This window comes from Prenolepis imparis, unplaced genomic scaffold (assembly GCF_030444845.1).
Source record: "Prenolepis imparis isolate NDT839.2.m4 unplaced genomic scaffold, iyPreImpa1.0 SCAF_201, whole genome shotgun sequence".
Classification (NCBI taxonomy): domain Eukaryota; kingdom Metazoa; phylum Arthropoda; class Insecta; order Hymenoptera; family Formicidae; genus Prenolepis; species Prenolepis imparis.
Genome location: NW_028141359.1, coordinates 43914 through 66354, shown reverse-complemented (window position 1 = coordinate 66354; position 22441 = coordinate 43914). Strand labels below are relative to the sequence as shown.

The following is a 22441-nucleotide window of genomic DNA, read 5'->3' as shown; positions in this document are numbered from 1 at the left end:
AAGCGTTGGTGGTAATTATTAAAAGTCATTAATATCTCATCTATTTTTGTACGTGGCAATATAGCAAAAACGTCGTCTACATATCTATAATATATGGGGACAGTGAAACTTAACAAACTTAAACATTGTGTCTCCAAATCATCCATCACAATATCTGCTATGATAGGTGATAAAAGAGAACCCATCGGGCTGCCAAATATTTGTTCATAAAACTGACCATTGAAGCTGAAACTAGTTGAATCTAAAATCAATTCTATTGAATGTAAAAATTGAGCTAAATTGAAATTTGTGTTCTTAGCAATGTCAATCCAACGTTTTTTAACGGCATTTAAAACCAACTCTTTAGGAATATTTGTGAATAATGAACTAACATCTAAAGATATCATTATATCATTATCATTAATAAAAGTATCTTTAATATTTTTAACGTTTATCGCTCGTTTATCGCAGTTTCTGACCCGTTCAAAGCCGTTTCTGAGCCGTTCGTAGTCGTTTCTGACCCGTTCAAAGCCGTTTATGACCCGTTCGTAGCCGTTTCTGACCCGTTCAAAGCCGTTACTGTCCCGTTCGTAGTCGTTCTTGAGCCGTTCTTTGCCGTTTCTGACCCGTTCAAAGCTGTTTCTGAGTCGTTTTTGACCCGTTCGAAGCCGTTTCTGAGCCGTTCGTAGTCGTTTCTGAGTTAAGGTTACAGACTGCGATAAACGAGCGATAAACGTTAAAAATATTAAAGATACTTTTATTAATGATAATGATATAATGATATCTTTAGATGTTAGTTCATTATTCACAAATATTCCTAAAGAGTTGGTTATAAATGCCGTTAAAAAACGTTGGATTGACATTGCTAAGAACACAAATTTCAATTTAGCTCAATTTTTACATTCAATAGAATTGATTTTAGATTCAACTAGTTTCAGCTTCAATGGTCAGTTTTATGAACAAATATTTGGCAGCCCGATGGGTTCTCTTTTATCACCTATCATAGCAGATATTGTGATGGATGATTTGGAGACACAATGTTTAAGTTTGTTAAGTTTCACTGTCCCCATATATTATAGATATGTAGACGACGTTTTTGCTATATTGCCACGTACAAAAATAGATGAGATATTAATGACTTTTAATAATTACCACCAACGCTTGAATTTCACATATGAAATTGAAGTCAGTTCTTCCATTAATTTCCTAAATACAACGATCATTCGTTCAGACAATAGACTCATTACTAATTGGTACAGGAAACCTACATGTTCTGGAAGATATATAAACTTTTTTTTCTAACCACCCTTTAAAATATAAAATTAATACTATTTATAATCTGGTTGATCATGTCATTCTACTATCCAATGACATTTTCCATCATAAAAACATTGAGATGGTGAATGATATCTTACTTAATAATTGTTTAACCTAAACACATCATCAAACGACATATACAAAAAAGAATTAATGTATAAAAAATTCGTAATCACATTAATGATTGTGATATGAATCGTGGACAATCTGACAGAACATCTTTTATTTCCATATTTATCTTTTATTGCCATATGCTAAAGATGTGAGTTATGATCTATGTCGTGTTATGCGTGGCATGGGCTTCAACGTCTATAAAATAACCAAAAAAAAGCTAAATACATTGATTAAACGTGGTAAAGATAGTTTACATAATGATCAGAGAACTAATGTTGTATATAAATTAGATTGCAAAAACTGTAATGCGTCATATATCGGCCAAACAAAAAGGCGCTTACGTACTCGAGTGAAAGAGCATTTTAACAATATAAAATTGCATGAAACCAATCATTCCGTTATAAGTAAACATAAATTGGAATTCGGAATTTGATTTGGACAAAACCTAATATATTATATAATGAGAAATATGTGAAAAAGAGAGAAATCGCGGAAATGTTGTATATTAAAAAATTCAATAATACAATCAACCTACAAAAGGACACAGATAGCTTAAATAAAATCTATGACAAAATAATAAAGGTCGTTTAGCTTGGTTTCCTATTTTTATATTTCAGTCACTGACAAAGTTTCATACTGATACAATGTTTCTCTCTCTTTAAAATTCAACAAGATGTTAATGATTTGTTTTAACTTAAATTTGTGAAGTGTTTCAATAAGAACGTATGTACTCAAAATTTTATAGCAAATCCATTTATGTATATTACTGTTTTTTGTATTCAAACCGTTTTTTTTAAATTAATTATTATTTCAGTTTATACTTGAAAAGGACCACAACCATATGGTCGAAGCGATGTAACTTCTATTAAATAAACAAATTTTGGCTAGTTTGGTCGATTAATTTACAACTACCCCTTTGATTATTGTACTAGCGATATAAAAACAACTTAAAAAATTTAAAATTTTTATTAATTATTTTATTATTTTAATAATATTTAAAATTAAAAAGAGATACTCACTAGACCCATAATTCCTCCCTGACAGGTTCGGGAGGATATGATTCCTCGCCGAACAATTTTCTGAGGCAGAAGACGTCATCTCACTAGTAATCCTGTGCCCATTCCACGATCCCCTCCGCGTCGTCCCATAGCTCGGCCAATTCCCGCCGATCGCACCACCGATAATTTCGTACTTGTTCTATATGCCGATGATTAAGGTATCCACCGATTTGGATGGATTCCTCGGTTATTTTCTGAAAATCGACAAATTTGGTAGATAATATTAATAAACAAATTTATTATATAATAATAAAAACTTACCGGCATTGTGAATATAAGGAACAGAGTCCTCAATAAATTTTCTAGCAGGTGGGTCTTCCAAGATATTATGTCTATTATTTCATGAAGTCCTAAGGATATTCTTGTTAAAAAAAAATTTGAGCCCAAAATGTCTCCCGATCCAAAAGGCATTTTGCACTGCACTTAATAACTTAGCTCGATGACACTTAGCGATACTTAGTTCAGCGACTGCTTTAAACTTTGTGATGAACATCGCAGAGACAGACCCTGTATAAGCTTCAGCCCCATCAGATAAATCGTAGTAATAAATATCTGTTTATAAATTCGAGCGGTAGGACATCAGCGCTCACCGTAATGCTATACGCCATACGCTGTTTTGTTTATACCTGCGGAAAGGACCATGAGAATGCTTAAAAGAGAGAGAGAGAGAGAGAGAGAGAGCGTGAGGTGTTTACGAGAGATAGCGCGAGAGAGATGTCGCACAGTGGTGCCATATACGTGAATCACGGAAAAAATTATATAATTTATTAACTCTTAGCGATCGGGCTTTTTTGATGATTTTAATAGTTTTCAATTGCACACATATCAATATTGTTATATTAGAAGAAATAAAACATCAATATAGATCTGATAAAAATTAGTTATATAATATATTTTTATTTAATTAGTGATGACCAATCTAAACGCGTGTTCAAAACAAAAAAAATATATTTTATAACAAAAGAGGTATTTTATAATATCTTTGAACTGAGCCTACTAGCCCCGGTCTCCTCTAGTCTTCTCGTTATGCATTTATATTCAAATAAAACAAATATAAACATTTTTCCATTTTTTATTATAAATATAAATAATCGCACTAAATCGCAATTGTAATTAATTGCATACGATAATATAGTATGATTTTAAATTTATATAAATTTCTGATTGAAGGGAAATGTAGATAAATGGTGAGATTTATTCAATGATCAAGATCAGTAAGGGGATTTACGATTTTATAATATTATTCTTTGCATAAAAAAAAATCCGATTTAAAAACTGAAGCTGCTATTGAATTACTCAAGATACAATGGCGTATGCCTCATGTACTATTGAATGAGGTTAATAAACTGTCCTTGCTACGAGTATTGGAAAGCGGGCAATTCTTAAACATGAGTTTTCGCGCTTGTGATCTATACGAATTTCCTCTGCTACATAGTACAACCAAGCATTCATGGACTGTGAAAACTGCTTCTCAGCTGGAAAAGCCGCGATATGTGATCTTTGCACTGCAAACTGGAAAAAATATTATGACAAAAGATGTTACTGTATTCGATCATTGTAAATTAGCCAACGTAAAGCTGTATCTAAACTCTGAATCTTATCCCTATGATGATTTAAATTTAGATTTTGAAAAAAATAGATTCGCCCTCTTGTTTGATATGTACTCTCGTTTTCGCAAATCTTATTACGGGTGTGATATTGAGAATGTACTAACTATCGCGAAATTTCTACATTGCGGTCCTCTCGCAGTTATTGATTGTTCGCGACAAAATGATTCTGTTAAAAATTCTACCGTGAGAATAGAGTTTGAATGTAAGGAAGATGTACCGGCAAATATTACAGCATATTGTCTCATCTTGCATGATCGTGTTGTTGAATATTGTCCTTTGTCCAACGTAGTTCGTAAAATTACATAATCAGCAATTATCCCCTCCTCCGATGTAATATAAATGATTGAGATTTTTAACAATCTGCATCAGTCGTCCAACATTCTTGCAACAAAATGGTTGTACCGACGTTTGTGGATCTGCAAGGATTTATTCTCAATAAACGATTTATCGTGAAGGAAGCGGCGATTCTGAGAAGAGGATTCGTTGTTTCACATTATTTCTTCACATGCCCCGTACCATGGGGTGCGCTCATAAAATCGGAGAGACGTCAAGCTTCATGGTTGACTCGAAATCATCATGGATTGCAATGGGAAGATGGAAGCGTTCCCTACTGCATGGCTCAGCGTTTGATTACAACAGCTATCGCTGGTATGATACAAGAAGAAGAAGAGACATCCTCTCTTGTGTACGTAAAAGGCCATGAAAAGCGAGAATGGTTGACCAATATAATGGACGATGCGAGAAACGGTTTCATTATTGAGACCTTGGATGCAAACTATGAAGATATTCCTGCATTAAACAACTTAGATACTACCTATAGCCTACGTTGCGATAAACATGTAAAAAATTGTGCTTTAGAAAATGTATTTAAAATATTTAATTGGTGGTCAAATCATCACAATGATTCGCCACACCCTTTTTTTGAATAAATTAATATTGAAATAATATTATCTTTTGGTAGACTTAAATTCGACGTAACTAGCAAAAGTTTATTCAATTATATTCACAACGTTTCGACCATTTGGTTGTGGTCCTTATCAAGTGAAAAACACTATAACAAAGGATTGACAAGTAATTTTTACATTTAAAACGCATATAAAGAATAAAATAAAACTGAAATTACAAAAGAACTTACTTAATTGATAAACGATGTGGTGGTTAAATTATAAATATATAAATCTAAATCATCAAAGTAATAAAATGTAAATAGAGACAATCAAAGAAAATTAAGTAAGTTCTTTTGTAATTTCAGTTTTATTTTATTCTTTATATGCGTTTTAAATGTAAAAATTACTTGTCAATCCTTTGTTATAGTGTTTTTCACTTGATAAGGACCACAACCAAATGGTCGAAACGTTGTGAATATAATTGAATAAACTTTTGCTAGTTACGTCGAATTTAAGTCTACCAATTTATATTTACCACTAGCGACATATACTATTTCTGAATTAATATTATCTTTGTTCGCTCATTTTCCTCATACGCCTACAAGTATTATATGTCCACACGTGCTCGTATTAATTTCAGCATGTGACAGAATTCTTATGTTATAATTTTTTAAATGTAGTCGATTGAGGTTTGAATGTGATTGATTAATGTTCGATCGAGGTACGAACATGGTTCGAAAGTGGTTCGAAGGTTGATCGATGTATGTACGTGGTTCGATTGATGTTCGATCGAGGTTGATTGATGTTTGATCGAGGTTCGAAGGTGGTTCGATCGAGGTTGATTGATGTTTGATCGAGGTTCGAAGGTGGTTCGAAAGTGGTTGATTGAGGTATGAAAGTGGTTGATTGATGTTCGATCGATGTTCGAACGTGGTTGATTGAGGTACGAAAGTGGTTCGAAAGTGGTTGATTGACGTTCGATCGATGTTCGAACGTGGTTCGAAAGTGGTTCGAAGGTGATTGATTGAGGTACGAATGTGGTTCGAAAGTGGTTCGAAGGTGTTTGATTGATGTTTGAACGTGGTTCGATCATCATGGCGCTGCTTTATATATTTTATATGTATATAATATTTTAAATTTTAAATTCACACGCACACACACACAAGCATTTTGTAAAATACATACACACAAACATTTTGTAAAATATACACACACATAGTTATATAATAAAAATTATTTTAAATATTAAAAAAAAATGTATTTATTTTAGAATAGGTCCTCTCCCCTTCCTCATCCTAAAAATATTAATTAAAAAAAAATATTTAAAAAATTCTCTCTCGCGTCCGCCTCTCGCGCTCTCCTTCGCTGCATCAGCTCTCGCGCTCTCCATCGCCGCATCGTCTCGCAACATCTCTCTCTCGCTCTTGTGATATCTCTCTCGCGTGCACCTCGCGCTCTCCTTCGCTGCATCAGCTCTCGCGCTCTCCTTCGCGTCATCTCGCTACCTCTCGTCATCTCGCGCTATCTCTCTCGCTCTTGCATATACGCCTCGCTGCAACACCTTGCGCTCTCAATCGCCACATCATCTCGCTACCGCTATCTCTCTTTCGCGAACGTCTCTCTCGCGACATCTCTCTCTCGCGTTCGCCTCGCGCTATCCTTCGCATTCCTCTCTCCCCGCGGACCCCTTACCCAAAAAGTTTCATGCGGTCTTTCGCGGATTCCCCTCTCCCCGCAGACCCCTCGCGGACCCGTCACCTAAAATCGCGGACGCTCCCCTCCCCGCGGACCCCTCCCGGACCATAAAATCGCGGACGCTCCCCTCCCCGCGGACCCCTCGCGGACCCTAACCTCGCGGACGCTCCCCTCCCCGCGGGCCTCTCGCGGACCCTAACCTCGCGGACGCCTCCCCCTCCCCGCGGACCCCTCGCGGACCCTAAAATCGCAGACGCTTCCCCCTCCCCGCGGCCCCCTCGCGGACCCTAACCTCGCGGACGCCTCCCCCTCCCCGCGGACCCCTCGCGGACCCTAAAATCGCAGACGCTTCCCCCTCCCCGCGGACGCCTCCCCCTCCCGCGTGACGTCATTCCCCCTCCCCGCGTGACGTCATTCCCCCCTCCCCGCGTGACGTCATTTCCCGCGCCCTGGGTTCCCCTCGCCCCTCACCCCCCCTCATTGCCCCTGAGTTAGAATCGGCATAGTATTACTACTGATATTCAGTAAATTCTAATTTCTAATAATTACTGGTTATAGTTCGGGCTATAACACCATTTAAAATTACTTTCGACTTTAGATTAATTCGATTTTCAATAATATATTTCAAAATTAATTAAGCGTCGATCGCTTTATGAGCTATGCAAATAATTTGTTTGAAACATTTTGTCGTTCGCGTTGCAAATTCAACAAATTGTTTCACAGGATTATGACGAAACACAAAATCGCGCATACATCAACGACAACGCACAAACATTTCGTTTTCCTCCGCGCACGCTTCGCAAATTTTTGTTGTACCACGCAAATGATCAGAACATATTTTTTCACGTTTGGCGTAACTTTAAACGTCTCATCTTGCCGCGTTTCAAAATCATAGAATACAAATGCAACGCGTCCCTTGTTACGTCCGCGCGGAGTCGCGGGGTATAATTCGCGGAGTATATTTTCGCGAACAACGTACTCGGACTATTGCGCAAGACAACGTCGCTTTTCGGAGATTTACTTCCGGGGATTGCCCGCGACGGAGGCTATCCGAATGTATGGTCACGCATCGAGAGCGGATAGATACGAGAGTGAGTAGGAAACACGAATTTGCGTTGTTTAGTCAAAGGTATTCTGGATACCTGTCGAACGAATTGTTAATCGCGTGGAAAACGGTCACTACTGTATTGCCGTCACTATTCGTGTAGGGAGTTTCTTCTCCGTCGAGATACTTTAGATACGCGATTTGACACATGAGACAGTGGTGGTGTGGATCGCGAGTTTGTGTCAGTCTGTTTAAATTACACACGGAACACGTTATTCCAGTAGGCAACTCGCCGATTACGAGAAGGTGCTTTACTGAAATTACCCAATTAGACTTTTCGCTTGTGCTTAATTTGAAGTAACAATGCACAACGCGGCGTCCGTACCATTTTTTTTTTTTTTTTAACGTGAAGGAAATCCTTTATGGATACCCATGCCCCTCGGGAAAGAAGCATGGGTTATGTGGGACTGCTTGCTCCCCTTAACCGAGCCACGAATAGTTCGGCTAGGGGGCCCAAGCTTACCGCACTAAAACCCATACGGTGGCCAGCTCGGGCGTTGTAGGGGTTTCCCGGGAATCTGGCGATTGCACTACTTCCGGGAAACCCCCGCCTGACTATCCCATGGGAGTCACTGCGTTTGGTTACTGCGACTCCCTGTCCCTCGCCATGTTGACTTGGCGAGGGACTTGTCTTCCCGACAGTTTGCGGTGCGGAAGGGCCACACTTCCGCACCGCGCCCCCCTGGATACAACTATATCCCCATGAAGGACGGGACCAGATTCGGATTTCCCGCCCGAAGCCTGATCCCCCTCCCCCTGTGTGGGTTTACTGAGGTAGTCCTAGTAGTGGACTACCTCCTTCACACAGGGGGGTAGAGCTTGCCGCACGTTGCACAGGTGGTCCTCCTGTTCTAGAGGACCACTCGTTTGCTCCTTCCCGTGAGGCCTATTTCCGAGGAGAGGATTCAGGTTCGGCTATAATCGCCTCCTCTGTTCCCCCCCTCCTCGGTCTCCTTCTCTCTCCCGGCCTCGGCGGGTGCCGCGGGTTTCGGCGACGGGGTCGCAACCTGCGAGGCGTAGGTACTCGCCCGTCTCCGTCGTCGCCACTGCTCCCGTCACTTCGTGGGGCGCGTTCGCGCTCCCTTTCTGCCTCCTCCTTCTGCAACATTACTGTTTCGCAGAAGGAGGAGACCGCCTTCCAAGCCTCTTCACTGTCAATCATCTTTGGAATGATGACCGACAGTGAGAGGTCTCACCCACCGCCGCCGTAAGGACACCGCGCTCATCGGCCCATGCCAAACAATGGGCCAATATGTGTTGCGCGGTGTCCAACTCATCCCAACAGTGGTGGCAGTGGGTCGTCCGCTCCTTACCGATCTTGCACAGAAAGTCAGCGAAGGATCCATGCCCCATTATTATCTGCGCAAGACGGTATGACACCTCGCCGTGCGTCCTTTCCACCCACTCTTCTAATACTGGACGCACGGCGCCGACGACTCTTCTCCCTGAGTTGGTCTCGGGAATATTGGCAAGATATTCCCTCCACCTTTCCAGGAGACGTCGTCGGGCCTGGACCCTCATGATGCCTTTGACTCTAGCCGTTAACTTGACATTCCGCCTCTGGAGCTCCCGCGTCTGGATGTACGTTTCTTCGTACATCCCCGCGACCTGCTCCATCAGCGGGAGCCCGGCCAGAGTCGTGGCCGCCGCGTGCGAGACCGTTCTGTAGCCGCGAATTACCCTGATCGCTACGCGCCGCTGTATACGTCGCAGTGCGTTCTTGATCTTTCGGGTGGTATTCGCAGCCTCTGCCCATGGGTGCTCCGTATAGGGCTACCGCATTAACGATTCCCGCATACATCCGACGCACTCGACCGTCGGGCCCTCCCAAGTTAGGGAGTAGGCGACTTAGAGCTGCCGCCACTCTCTCCACTTTTGGGCCCAACTGATCGAAGTGATCTATGAAAGTCCATTTTCCGTCCAGGATTAGACCCAGGTATTCATTCGGGTCGTTACTTGGACGGGGGTGTCATCCACCATGACATGGGTCGCCGGTGGCTCTCCTTGAGAGTGTAGGTATAGCGCCTCCGTTTTGTGAGGCGCTACTTTTAGACCCATGCCATGGATGCTACGGACAACGCATGCAACCGCCAGCTCCGTCCTCATCTTTGCTTCCCTCCAGTCTGCTCCCCCGACCAGCACTAACGTGTCGTCTGCATAACAGACGATACTGCAGCCGGGGGGGAGAGCGGTGCGAAGCACATTGTCAAACGCGAGGTCCCACAGCAGGGGGCCTAACACTGACCCCTGTGGGACCCCGCAGGACATCTCCCTCCCGCACTGGAGTCCGTCTCTATTGCGATACTCCAGTCTTCTATCCCGGAAGTAACTCTTTATTACCCTCACGAGGTACGCGGGGACGCAATGCCTTTCCATCGCGATCCCCACTTGATTCCAGGGCAGGGTGTTAAATGCATTGACGATGTCTAGCGACACCGCCATGGCCACCCTGCCCTCTTCCATTTCAGACTCCGCAAGAGATCGGACAATTGTCGCGCTTGATCGCATCAATTGTCGATCTTCTCTCGCGGAATCCGTATTGGTCCTCGTGAAGGTCTGGCCCATCCCGGGACAGGTGTTCGACGAGGCGGTTTGCTACCACTCTTTCGAGTAGTTTCCCCACCTCGTCAAGCAGGCATATCGGTCTGTAAGCGGGAGGAAGTCCCGCTGCACCGCTCCCTTTTGGGATGAGGACCACTTTGGCCCTCTCCCAGACTGGAGGGAAGCTCCCCTCTTTTAGGCAGTCGGTAAAGAGCTGCCTAACGTAGCTCGATACAGACGGATCGTCCAAGGCCAGAACCCAGACCCGTGAATTCCATCCGGTCCCGGGGCCTTATTGCCCCGAGACCTGAGTCTTTTTACAATCCCGACCATCTCTGCCTCCGTGACCTTTAGCTCGTCCTCCCACCCCGCCCGCTCCTCCCGTTCGAAAGGAGCCCGGGCGATGGTGGGGAAGAGCTTGTCAAGCTTCTCCTCAAGGTCCCGGGGGTCCAGGGATTCCGTCACGGAGGGCGCCCTTCGCATTTTGTTCATGACTGTTCTGTATGGACGCCCCCATGGGTCCGAGTTCAGCATGAGCAGATGCTCGTCCCACGCCCTGGCCTTGGCCTTCCTGATTGCCGCGCTGAGGGCGTTACGGTGGAGTTTATAATCCTCGTACGCCTCAACTGTCGCCTCATCGTCGCCGCGCCGCCGAAGTCTGGTGAAGCGACGCCGAGCTCTGGCAGTTATCTGTCTTTGCTCGGCGATTTCTTCGCTCCACCAGTATGCCGCTCGGCGCGGCTTCGCTTTGGCCCGGGGCATGGAGGCATCGCATGCTCTCGTCATCATGTCCCCGAGCCATGTGACCCGGCCATCAATGTCTCCTGGCATTTATGTGCCTGGCCAGGTCGCTGAGGCGACTGCGGCCATCAGCCCGTCTGTGTCGAGCTTTTTGAGGGCCCACCTCTTAGGAGTCTCTGCTCCCTCCTTCCCCTGGACGCGGCTAACCCCTTGGCGGGTGATGTTGACCCTCATCATTATATATAAATGATCCGAGAGGGTCTCGTGATCTGTCACCCGCCACGCCCTGATTCTATTCATCGCAGGGGGGTTTGCCCATGTGAGATCCACAATGGACTCCCCCTGCGGACGAATACATGTGCTTTTCGTGCCTGTATTTTGGATAAACAGGCCGAGTGCCGCTGCCCACGTCTCCAAGAGTCTGCTCCTCGAATCGTTGCGCCGGGAACTCCATAATGCCGACTTGGCATTGAAGTCCCCGGCCACGATAACAGGGCGGCCGGACTGTGATCGCACAGCGACTTCTAGTCCGTCCAGCACCTGCTCAAACTGGGCAGCCCTCAGACTGGGGGTGATGTAACATCCCATTACCGAGATGGGCCCCATTTTACCATGACGCATCCCCATCCATCGCCTATCTTACGGTATGGTGGGGAATTCGTCTCCATCCTCCAAGTTATGACTACGGAGCCCTCGTCGTTAGTGGCCTAACAAGGGTCATTATCGGGCAGCCTGTACGGCTCCGCAGCTATTCCCAAACCACACCCGCCGCCCATTAAGGTCTGTACAAACAGGTCCTGGGCTGCACGGGCATGGTTTAGGTTGGCCTGGAGGAGATTGACAGCCATGTTAACATGTCTTGTCGATCTCCTCCTCGACGACCTCCATGGCCTGTGGCCCGAGTTGGTTCCTCAGTCGCTGGAGACTGGGTTACCTTCTCGGGCCGCTGTGGTTTGGCTCCCTCCATCTTCGCTGGTGCCCCTGTTACTGCAGCGGCCGCCGTTCTTTCCGGACGTGGCTTCCGCTGCTCCAGGGGCTTCTGCGTTTCCTTGGGAGTCGCCGGGTTGACTCCCTCTCCTACCTTCTCCTTGCCGGGTGTTTTGAGAGCTTCCGGCACCCTTGTTTCCTGGGCTCCTCTTCTTGGGAGGGGTGCATAGTGCACTCCTCATTCGATGGTTCGAAGGAACCCCGGCCTCCTCACAAAGCATGCACTTTGAGGGACACTTGCAATCTCTCGCAAAGTGCTCCTCCGTGCCACAATTGTAGCAGGCTTTTCGTCTGTCTTTGTCACTCGTACAGTGCTCTTGGACATGCCCCTTGTTCATGCATTTAAAGCATTGAAGGGGCCTGTCCTTGAGCAGCTCCATTGTCGCATGCACCCACCCGAACTGGATTCTTCGGGTTTCCAGGATCTTTTGGGCGAGTGCAACCGGGCATCGGATCCAGACGGTGCCCATTGTCCGTGAGACGAATTTTATAGGCCCGACTTTGAGGTCATCCGGTCTACATTTGCCTATCTTGGACAGTGTAGCGCAAATTTCCCTCTCCGTTGTAGCCTCATCTAGGCACACGGCGTCCGTACCTATATTTAGTTTTATATTCTTCGCAGTCTGGGGAATTCTTTGACTGCGATTATTTTGAAAGGGTCTGGTTTTCCTCCTTCACTACTAATTAAGTGGCCTAAATAGCCGACCTCTTTTCTCAGGAATTCGCATTTGTCCGGCTGGAGTTTGAGGTTCGCTCCTCGCAACCTTTCGGCTAATTTATTGAATTTAATGTTGTGCTCTTGTAAAGAGCTCGCGTATAGTACGATATCGTCTAGGTATACAAATAACTCTACTCCTTGTAGTCCGGTCAATACCTGGTCCATGAGTCTTTGGAACGTCGCGGGTGCGTTCTTTAGTCCGAACGGCATGCATTTAAACTCGTAATGCCCGTGCGGCGTTGAAAATGCGGTTTTTAGCGCGTGAGACTCATGCATCGGTATTTGGTGAAATCCGGATGCGAGATCAAACACGCTGAAATATTTAGCGCTGCCTAGTTGATCGAGTATTTCCACAATGTTAGGTAGGGGATAGGCGTCGCCGATTGTCTTTTCGTTCAGGGCGCGATAGTCTATTACCATCCGCCAGCGCTTATTACCTTTGGAGTCGGATTTCTTTGGCACTATCCACAAGGGGGAGTTGTAAGGTGAAGCTGACGGCTGTATAACGTTTTCTATTAAGCCTTGTATTTGTTTGTTAATCTCCTCCTTGTGTATAGGCGGAAATCTATATTGTTTGGTATGGACCGGAAGATCGTCAGTCGTCGGGATAGTGTGTGAAACAGTGGAATGCAGTTTATCGGACGGAAGGTGGAACAGATCGTCCTGATTATTTATAAGGTTATGGACGTGTTCCGTCTCTTCCTCGTTTAAGTGTTCGAGCCGCAGCAAAGACTGTATTTCTTCGTTACGGGATTGTACGCTGCTCCCGTTTAATGTTGCGACATGTCTTGTTTGTTTAGGAGTGATCGTTTCGTGCCCTAGGGACGAGATATCGCTCTCTAAACTTTTACGATGTTTAGACAAAGGATGGGTATCCGGAAGACTGCTTTTATGACTCTGTGAAGAACAGGATATGGAATTTGAGTTAGTAAGGTTTTGAAGACCGGATGTAGAATATATTTCAACCTCGTGGAGCTCAATGCTCGGTAAGGTAATTTTACAATCTTCTTCGCCCGTGTTTATCGCGCTTATATACGCCTTTCCTTCACGGTTGGTAACGACTGCATCTCCTAAGTAGATTTTGTCGTTTGCGTCCGCTGTACATAACCTACGCGTACGTTAGGGTTTTTTACGCGGAGTGGGAGAACGGTGCTCGACCTTGCCGGGATCGTTACGGTTTCATTGTTGACAAAGGCAATTGGCGATCCTTGCCATACGACGCAATGTTTTAGGTAATCTATTTTAGTCGCGTTGCGTAAAAAGTCGGATCCTAGGATTCCGCCCTGTGAGATGGGAAAGTCGTCTCGGACAACGTGCAACTTAATCTTGTGACCTAAATATTCGACGTCGGTCGACCCGAGAGTTTTAATTTTACTTTTCGTTATTCCACTAAGGAATATGATAGTATTTGAATCAATATTTGTCTCGGGGTGTATTTTGCTTTGCTTAACAAGGTTCGGCGCGGCTCCAGTGTCTATCATAAAGATTGTTTCTTGCGATAAGCCATCTGCGCATATAGATACAGTGGGTGCGTGGGAGAAGTCGTCGGGACTTAGCATTGTGATCCTTGTGCTTCTTCCTGCTGTTCCGCGACTATCGTTCTTATCGGACGGACTGCTTCCCGAGAGGTTCTCGCTCGAGGTTCGTCCGCTGGCCTCGAGGGGCGAGGGAAGTTTCCCTGCTCTTGACGTGAGTTGTTATACTGTCTTTTCCGGCATTCGTCGATCTCATGCCCTGGGTGTTTGCAATACCGGCACAGTTTAGTGGGCTGACTATCGCGAGGAGGGGCGACGTTCGCGTTTGAATTCGCGTTAGGGGATCTGCGCTCGTTATTGTCACGTCGTCCTTCCGGTTCTCGAGAAATAGCGTGTCTTACATATGCGCCACGGGGAGGAGCGTTCGCGAGGTAACTTCTAGAACGGTTTCCATCGCGCGGTGGTGCATTGTGGTAATTGGGCGTTGAGCGTATTCGTTTCGCGGCCTATCTGGTTGACGGCGGTCTTGAGTTTTGTATCGCTCTCTGTCTAGCTCTTCTCGTTTCGCGAGGGCCTTGGCTTTTGCAAAAGCCTCGAAGGGGAAGATGTAGAGGCGCCTGTCCATCTGTAACCTATATTGTAGCGGAAGGCCATCGCAAAAAGAGCGCGCGGTAAGCTCATCTACGTCGGTTCTGCGTCGAGGATAGCGGAACGGAGGTCTTTAACGCGACTTATGTAGTCTAGCATGTGTTCGTTCGGTTTGAGATATACTGTGCTGAGCTCTCCGCGGTATTGGTCAATCGTTTTCGCAGATCCGAAGGCGATGTTTAAAAGGTCGATTAGTTGAGTGACGGTTTCACAAGGTTCGTCTTCGACAGCGTAGTTTACTACACTAAATATTATTTTAGTTTGGTTTGCCCGTTGAAGAATTTGTTCATTTACAGTTAATGTAGAACGTTATTGTTACTCTTAAGTGAGACCGAAGAATCTTAAGTTGACGAGAGATATTTCTTTCACTTACCTTTTAGTCGAGCTGTAGTTGGTGGGTGGCAGTTCCACGATGCTTTGGAGCGGTTTCTCGTATTGTTCGTACAAGACTTCAGCTCTGCGTCGGAGATACCCGGATTTGCGGGGGTTGTTTTCTGGGATGTCGAGTGGCGGGAACTCAGGTTTTTCGATGTCGATTTGCGATAATTTCGCGGGCCACTCTCTCAGTAGCACGTGTTTAGTGAATAATGCCTCGTATTCAGGATCGTTGTGATAATCTGTGCCAATAATAGCTGAATATTCGTTTGGTTTTGCCGGGTGGTAATAATGCGCGATTATTCGACGAAGCTGATTCTTCCTTCCTGCACGGCGTGTCTTAGCCATTATAAATCATATAGAAAATTCTGGAGACTGCGTTACTTTCACAATAAGTCGACGTGCGGCGGTCCTCACTGTCGGTTATTGTTTCGGTATATAACTGTGAGCGGGTTGTCCTCTCGAAACGGTCAGTACAGGTTCCAGAATTTAATAGAAGAAGTGAATTGTTTAGCGACGATGAGCGGTTCGTCCTCTCTAAATCGCAGCCTAGAATTCGTAATCGATAATAGTTTATTTAATAAGAAACTATACGACACGTGCACGCTGGAGAAACAACTAAATTTAGAGATTTTGAGAATAAAATGTAAGATGTAGGACTAGAAACACGTGAGGTTAAAGATGAGGTTGTATTTTCAAATAAATATTAGGATTGTTAATATAAAACACAATTTATTTAAAGTTAACACTAGACGCACTTAATACAAGAAATCAAACCTTAGAGTTAGAGCTTATTATTAGATTTAGAATTAGAGTTAGAATTCGAACTAGGATTTAGAGTTAGAGAGCGTTCGGAGTAGAACTGCTCTGGTTGGAGTCGCGATTAGAACTGGCTAAGTTTGGGACTGATCTGAGGTCCTTCGTTTCGGCGGCTCGGCGTTGCGGCGGCCCGAGGTTCAGGACGCTTGCCATAATGGGAGCGCTTGGTGGGAAAGTTCCTAGGCGCTACGCAGCCACGTTAAGGCAGTGATGCAAGATTTCACGCGCGACAGCCACTTCGCGACAGCCATCTTGCAGTGGAGGGGGTAGGTCGGCAGCGCAGAGCGCACCGAAAAGATGAGAACCCTTGTCCTTCGAACATTTGTAGAAGAGGACAGGTATATATCTTTTGTCCTTTATTTTCTTTTGATAGAATAGAGCTACGAATTTCGAGCGAATCCGGAATACTGGCGATAGCGAGTAGGCGATGCAACCCAATATGCAAAAAGAAAATATAAAATATAAAAAATATATTTAATATTATAAAATAATATTAATAAAATTAATATATTTTAAACATAAATTAAGTAACTTATATTTAAAATTTTAATTAAAAATAATTATTAATTAATAATAATTATAAGTATATTTTATATATAAAAATCCACTCTTGGCCAATATATACACCTTTCTATTAAAAAAGATTTTTTATCTTTAAAGAAATAATTGTAATAAAATAATATTTTAATTTATAAATATTGTTTAAGATTTTATTCTTTTTATTCCCTATTTATTTTGTACTAATGTACGACGTACATATTGTTGCTCAACGGAAACTGTGAGAAGGTGGTGGTTTCTTCCGTCAAAAAATTTAAAATATTGTATATTGGGAAATGTATTTCAATCATTATATTCGGCTTCCCGACGAGCCGTGTTTACCTTTTTTGCGCGTGTTGATCGTTTTACCGCGCGTCTCGTCTTGTCAAGCAGCTCTCCAATCAGCTGTTTGACACAATAAAATCTAGCGACAGGTTTTTGACATTTATGTCTTCGAAATTCGTCGAGTCAGCTGTAGACCGTTTTACTAAACATCTCTCGTTTTCGAGCAATTAGCTCTTGATCAGTATATATATTTCGCTTTAACAAATAGTATAAAGTAACGAAAAATATGTGTTGAATTAACGAAGCCCCGAAAAGCTCGTAAGCGAAGTTTTGCAGAAGCTTGGCTTACAGACGACCGATACAAATCTTGGGTATGTAAAGTATCATCTGATAGTAGTCTTTATTTTATTGCAGTGTTACGTCCTGTGGACTGCACGATTCTTTTCTCCTCCCCGATTTACGCAGATTCGCGTTCCGCGAACATATTAATTATAAGACCGAAATTAGTTATAAGAATTAAACGGAGAAAGACAGTGATTGTGAAACAACTCGATCGGTGAGATTACGAAACCTACACTTTGATCAATAAGTCATAGGTAATGTTGAAATATCACGATCGACACACGCTATCAGTAGACCAAAGATCGGAATTAGGAAAGAACTCTTCATACAAGGAAGCAATACGTTGCGCAAAGGGGATTAAACACCGAACGTATGACTATGAGTCACAAGAAAAGAAGACGCCCTTTGCCCTATAGGAAGGGCAGACGAATAGTATAAAAGCAGCGAATCTTCCAAGAATGCTCTCTATTAATTCCGCCTACGTCGTGGCAGTTACACACTTCTGGATCCTCGCATTAAACATATATTTTGTGACCGTCGGGGCTCAACAACCAGCTACCAGTCAACCTACACCTTCGCCCACACCACTCGAAGGAACCATCGATCCTGAAGATCAACCTATAGCTGCCAACCCGCTCACCAAATAATATACAGTGAGTACTTTCATTCTTCTACGATCACGGAAGTGAATAAATCCCCGGAATCGCGACTAAACTTAATAAGTAGTGGAAATCGCTGCCTCGTCGAGCATTGAAACGCGCTCTCCGATTGAAACGAGACGATCAAAAGCCAACGCGAATCCTCAACCGCCTCATAGCACATCAACGTTACACACACACTCATATATAATTGTTTATACATGTCCACAAATTCAAATGTCTAATTCTCCGAATATTATTAAGATTTTATTTTTTTTGAATAAATGATAATTATTTACATTACGCGAATTTAAAGTCTTATTTAAACCCCTGCGTTCCTTCATATATCCCCCGAGATCGCACAAGGTCCTATCCCGCGTAAAAGGGATTTAATTCCCTTACCGAAAAGGACCGACGAACGGACCCCTGAAATAAGCCAGGTAAAAGCGACTATCCAGTCGTTGACCTGCAAAAGGGCCAGACAGTCCGTTCGACCCGAAATCACTCCGATTTCGGGAAAACGCTGTTACGACCTTCGAGCGGCCTTTCCTTCGTGCAGGCCAGGACGTAACATACGTTTAATTGGGGGCTCGTCCGGGATTGAAATGTGCGATCTTTGGGAATAGGAATGAGTAAAGGGACTAGAAGCACAACGGACAAAGACGAAATAGATGAACTTTACAAGACCGCGTTAGAAACACCACACAGAACACACGTGAATCTAAATCAAAATTCACAGCATCTACGCCTCGACACGTACATTTTTTAGGAGATTCTAATTTAACCGAAATAAGTGAATTACCCGACGAATCCGACCAAGTCGAATTTATTGACTCAAAAAATCAGATTTTCAAAATTAATATCGATAATTCTAACGGCGAATCCGGAGGTCCACCAATAAACATGGCTAACGCTAATCCTTTCGCCACTTTAAAATACGCGGTCGAAGCCGTTCCCTTTTTTGACGGTAGTAACACCCCACTAAATTATTTTATTGAGGGATGCGAGGAAGCAAAATCTATGCTCCCTAAAGAGGCAGAGTGTCAATTCGCTAAAATTATAAGAACGCGAATAGTGGGGGAAGCGCGTCGTACTATACAAGATCAAGATTTTAATACCGTAGCTGCATTAACAACGTATTTGAAGAAAATTTACGGTCCCTCCAAAAATGTCTATCAATTACAAGGAGAATTAGGTTGCGTTTATCAGAAAAATAATGAAGATGTCGTCACTTACGCGAATCGGGTTAAACTTCTCGGAAAACAAATACTAGAGGCATATCGAAGCTCAGGGAACGCCATGCCTGAACAGGATATAAAAGCAACTATAGAAACAGATATGTGTAAATGCTTTATTAGAGGACTAAAACCCGAAATAGAACAAAGAATAGCACGAGACTTAAACGTACAGGAAACCGTGGCCGACGCGTTAAAAATAGAAAGAGAGCTTCAACAAATGACAGATTTACGACAAGGCGCTAAATCAAGTCAACATTCACCGCTACCTGTTAATCTATCTCGAGAAGTCTGCCAAATCTGTTATAAAGAAGGACATGCAGCAAGTAGTTGTCGAAAGCTCACTCAACTTTCACCACAAAATCAAAATCCTTTCGGAAACACAGGAACGGATATTTTAATCTGTCAAATTTGTAAAAAACGCGGGCATAGCGCAGATAAATGTCGGTTACGCGACCCACGATCTCGACAATCAATTAACGTAATTCAGGAAAAGGTCATTACTTGTCAATTATGCTCTAAGATTGGTCATAATGCAAAATCATGTCGACAGAATAACTTTAATCAACAAACAAATAAATCTTTAGTAATTTGCCAATGGTGCGATAAATCCGGTCACTCGGCTAATAATTGTTGGAAGAAACAAAATGAACGCAATACTAATATCGTGTGTCAAACTTGTAACAATTATGGCCATATCTCTAGAAATTGCCGCTCTAAAATCAATCCAATACCAACACATAAAGACAATTTATTCTGCCGATATTGCAAAGAACAGGGCCATCTTCTCGATACATGTCAATTACGAATTACGAGTAACAATCGCCGCAAAGAAAAAGAGCAAGGAAACTACAACGGACCCTCGACATCGGATGTAAAATCGGGGGCCGAGCGAACATCACACCCATCCGTGCAGCGGCAAGCCAAGTAAATAACTACGAACCCGAAATCAGGCCTGTAACTGTAAGCCTCGACAAACATAGTCGCGTGCCTACGGTACAGGTTGAAATCGATAAAATTACCACTCAAATAACCTTTATGTTAGACACGGGATCCGGACCGAATATAATTAAAGAAAATTTTGTGCCCAAAAATACAAGTATTAATTATTCGAATATTTTAAAATTAAATGGCATAAACAATTATCCTGTCTATACCCTAGGAGAAATTACACTAACACTTTTTGAATTACCGGTATTATTTCACATCGTTGCCAACGATTTTCCGATTCCACAATCCGGAATATTAGGAAACGATTTCTTCAAACAAACTTTTTCAAAAATAGATTACGCTCAAGGACATTTAGATATTTCCGGAATTAATGTGCCCTTTTTCTCCCCGGAAACCATAATAGTATCTCCAAGATCAGAATCGCTATTTTTTGTGAGGATAGAGAACCCTGAGATTAAAATAGGATATATACCGAAATTAAAAATAGAACATGGAATTTTCCTAGGAGATACTATCGTAGAAACTATTTCTGGAAAAGCATATCTAAATGTCATAAGCACTCTAGATGAAGAAATAGAAATTCGCGTACCGACACTTCGTTTAAAACCACTGAACGAACTATTTAACGGCGATATCGAAATTATTGATAACAAGAAAGAGGGGTCAGATAACGACCAGACTAACGTTAACACAGACCATGAAGATAAAGATACGATGATATTTAGAGACAATGAGGATGAATTTTCAATAATGATTCAAGGAAAGAATAAAATTAAAAGTAAGAGAGGGAATAAAAATTATTTAAACGAAAATTATAATAATCCAAAAATCCTTTTAGAGGGAAGTTACCAAACCTCTCCTGAAAATTATAATAAATCAAAAATCCTTGGAGAGGGAAGTTACCAAACCTCTCCTGAAAATTATAATGGTCCAGAAATCCTTGAAGAGGGAAGTTACCAAACCTCTTCTCAAAATTTTGATAATCCAAAAATTATTGGAGAAGAAAGTTATAAAAATCTCCCAAAAGAAAAAATTCCTAGAATTTCGAAGGAAAAATGTCAAACCTTGTCAGAAAATTCTAGCTCCGTCGATTCCGAAGAGGGAAGTTACCAAACCTCATTTCATAATTCGACACAACCTTTTTCCAAAAATTCAAAGGATCGTTTATCTCTTCCAAAACTTACATTTCCAAAAACTGGATTATCTGTTATAAATAATGAAAATGAATTAGAAACCTCTCAAGTTACAATGGAAAATCTTCTAAAAGAAGCTCAAGAATATAATAAAGATATTGAAAAAATAAATAATAAAACAGTCAAGAATAAAAAAGGACCGTCTCCAAAAATCTCAGCATCCTTATTTGACAAATCTCAAGAAATTATAAAAAATTTCCCACGAAAACGAAAATTAAATCATAAAGAAAAACACCAAATTAATGTAGAAAATATCGATCTACATAACTGCCTAGTAGTTTCCGAACAACCAAAGGAAACTCGATTTACTCAAATTATGGAATTACTGCGGTTAGAACATCTAAATAAAGAAGAACAAGAGAACGTATTAAAATTAATAACAAACAGTCAAGATCGATTTCATATTCCTGGAGAAAAACTGACCGCTACTCATGTTTTACAATATCAAATAACCACTATAGATGATCGACCGATTAACACTCGTCAGTATAGATTCCCGCCATTACACAAAGAAGAAATAAAGAAGCAGGTAGAAGAACTGTTAGAAGGAAGCATCGTAAAACCGTCTCAATCACCTTATAATACGCCCATATGGATCGTGCCAAAGAAAGGAGACTCGAAGGGAAACAAACGCTGGAGAATGGTTCTCGATTTTCGAGCGTTAAACGACAAAACTATCGGTGACGCTTATCCATTACCCAACATCGTAGATATATTGGATCAATTAGGAGGAGCACAGTACTTCTCAGTATGCGATCTAGCTTCCGGATTCCATCAAATAAAAATGGATCCTGCCGACAGTCATAAAACAGCATTTACCACTCCTTTCAGTCATTATGAATTCGACCGAATGCCTTTCGGATTAAAAAATGCACCTGCTACCTTTCAACGATTAATGGACCTAGTATTGACTGGATTACAAGGCGAGGAATTATTTGTCTATATGGACGACATTGTTATTTATGCTACCTCTGTAGAAGAACACGAACGAAAATATAACGCATTAATAGAGCGACTTCGTAAAGCCAACTTAAAATTACAACCAGGCAAATGTGAATTTCTAAAAAATTAAGTAACATATTTAGGACACGTAATTAGCAAAGATGGAGTAAAACCTGAACAAAAAAAAATTAGAAGCAGTACAACAATTTCCGAGACCCAAAACACCGAAGAATATTAAACAATTTTTGG

At 42.6% G+C, this 22441-nt stretch overlaps 2 protein-coding genes across 2 annotated transcripts; both read right to left on the bottom strand.

Moving 5' to 3' along the window:
• Positions 1-7802: 7802 nt before the first annotated feature.
• LOC145947980 (uncharacterized) lies at positions 7803-10330 on the bottom strand (the record flags this gene model as incomplete). Its single annotated transcript, XM_083057745.1, has 3 exons — positions 9722-10330; positions 8962-9538; positions 7803-8019 (listed from the first exon to the last, which is right to left on the bottom strand). Coding segments are annotated over exons 1-3 (1403 nt in total), but the record flags the coding sequence as incomplete, so codon positions are not given.
• Positions 10331-11137: 807 nt separating this feature from the next.
• On the bottom strand, positions 11138-11653 carry LOC145947978 (uncharacterized). Its single transcript, XM_083057744.1, has one exon. The coding sequence runs from the start codon at positions 11651-11653 to the stop codon at positions 11138-11140; it is 516 nt and encodes a 171-aa protein (XP_082913870.1).
• Between the last annotated feature and the right edge of the window lie 10788 nt (positions 11654-22441).